Raw genomic sequence first — 1511 nt, forward strand, 5'->3', positions numbered from 1 at the left:
CCCATTTACCCCCTTCTTCCCTCTCTTCCTGTTCTCCCGCCTTTCTTTTCCTAACTCATCCCACCCTTCCCTCTCGTTCTATTTCCTCCGTCTTCCTTATCCTCCCTTTCCTTCCCCTTTCATCCGACCCCCCTCTCCCTTCCCCACTCTCACGCCTACCATCTACCTTCCTCTCCCTCTTCTATTCCCTGTTCTCTCTTTCCTCTCCCTTCCCCTCCTACTCACCTCTTTCTGCTCCCGTCCTGCCCCCCCTCCACCCCCCTTTCTTCTCCCTTCCCCCTCCTACTACCATTTACTCCTTTTTATTCCTTTCCCCTCCCACGTTTTTCCTTTCCCCTTTCTCCCCTCGCCCATCCTTCCCGTCCCCACTATTCCCCATTCTCTCTTCTCTCTCCCTACTCCTCCTTTCTTCTCTACTCCTCCTCCACCATCACACACCCCCTTCCTCTCCCTACCCTCTTCCCCTACCTTTCACACCTTTTCATTTCCCTCCCCTTCCACTCCATGCCCTTCCTCTTCACTCTCCCTCCCTTCCCCACCCTCTCTTCTCTCCCCTCCCCACCCTCCCCTTTCTCCCCTCACTCCCTCACCCACCTCTCCCTCCCCTCCCTTTTCTCCCCTTTCTCCCTTCACTCACCTCGTAGTAGTAGAGCGGGACATTGTGCGTGAGGACCTCGGAGAGCACGAAGCCCAGACACACGACCACGAGCAAGGTCGCGTACAACAGGCTCAGCGTGATGAAGGTCGACGTCCTGCAGGAGAGAAAACAAAAAACGGTCAAGGGAGCTATTCAGAGTACACAAAAAAGGGATAGCATTTCTATTTACTAGCGTGAGAAAAAGACTAGCTAGATGTAGAAGTTAAATTATTAATAGATTATTCTTATATCTGTATGAGGAAGTGGGGGGAGGGGTAAGTTTGAGATAACAGCAAGATAAACAAAGTTGTGTTATGATTTTTAAAAATTTCCTTCTTGTTTTGCAGGTCAAGTGAGTGTACAACAATGCGGAAATGGCCTTCCCCATCATGATTAACCTGCCCGTGACCCTCGGCGAAGGTCAGATGAGCAAAAAACACTAAAAGAACTGCAGAAGGTCATAGGGAAACGCATTACCGAAGAGACAATATGAAGGTCAGATGGCAGCGACGATCGTGGGGGGTGGGAGTTAGGGGAGGGGGAGGGGGTATTCAGGATAAGTTAAGTGCAAGCCAAAGGTCAGAAGATACCAGGAATAAAGTGGTCATTAACGCAACTTAGATCAGCAGATTTGCTGAAGGTCACTACAAGATCGCGTCACCACTAAGGCACAAGGAAGGGGTTATTACACACAAGAAAGGTAAGAGATGAGGCTAAAACAGGGTCACAGGCAGACCTTAAAATTGAAATCATGAAAGTCACGCAATAGAACTTGAGGGGAAGTGATGGTTAATGGGCAGTTCATGGCGAGCAAAGGAATATCGAAAGGTCAAGGGTCACATATCATTATATAATTACTCCTCTCACCGTTCAT

General features: G+C 49.4%; 1 protein-coding gene across 1 annotated transcript in view; it reads right to left on the reverse strand.

Moving 5' to 3' along the window:
- LOC119588603 (proton channel OtopLc-like) overlaps window positions 1-752 on the reverse strand; it is a gene marked incomplete at its 5' end in the record, with an annotated part of 21868 nt that extends 21116 nt beyond the window's left edge. The window contains 1 exon segment of the mRNA XM_037937245.1: window positions 638-752. Within this exon segment, the coding sequence (XP_037793173.1) occupies window positions 638-752 (115 nt within the window).
- Window positions 753-1511: the final 759 nt, after the last annotated feature.

This window comes from Penaeus monodon, chromosome 24 (genome assembly GCF_015228065.2).
Source record: "Penaeus monodon isolate SGIC_2016 chromosome 24, NSTDA_Pmon_1, whole genome shotgun sequence".
NCBI lineage: Eukaryota > Metazoa > Arthropoda > Malacostraca > Decapoda > Penaeidae > Penaeus > Penaeus monodon.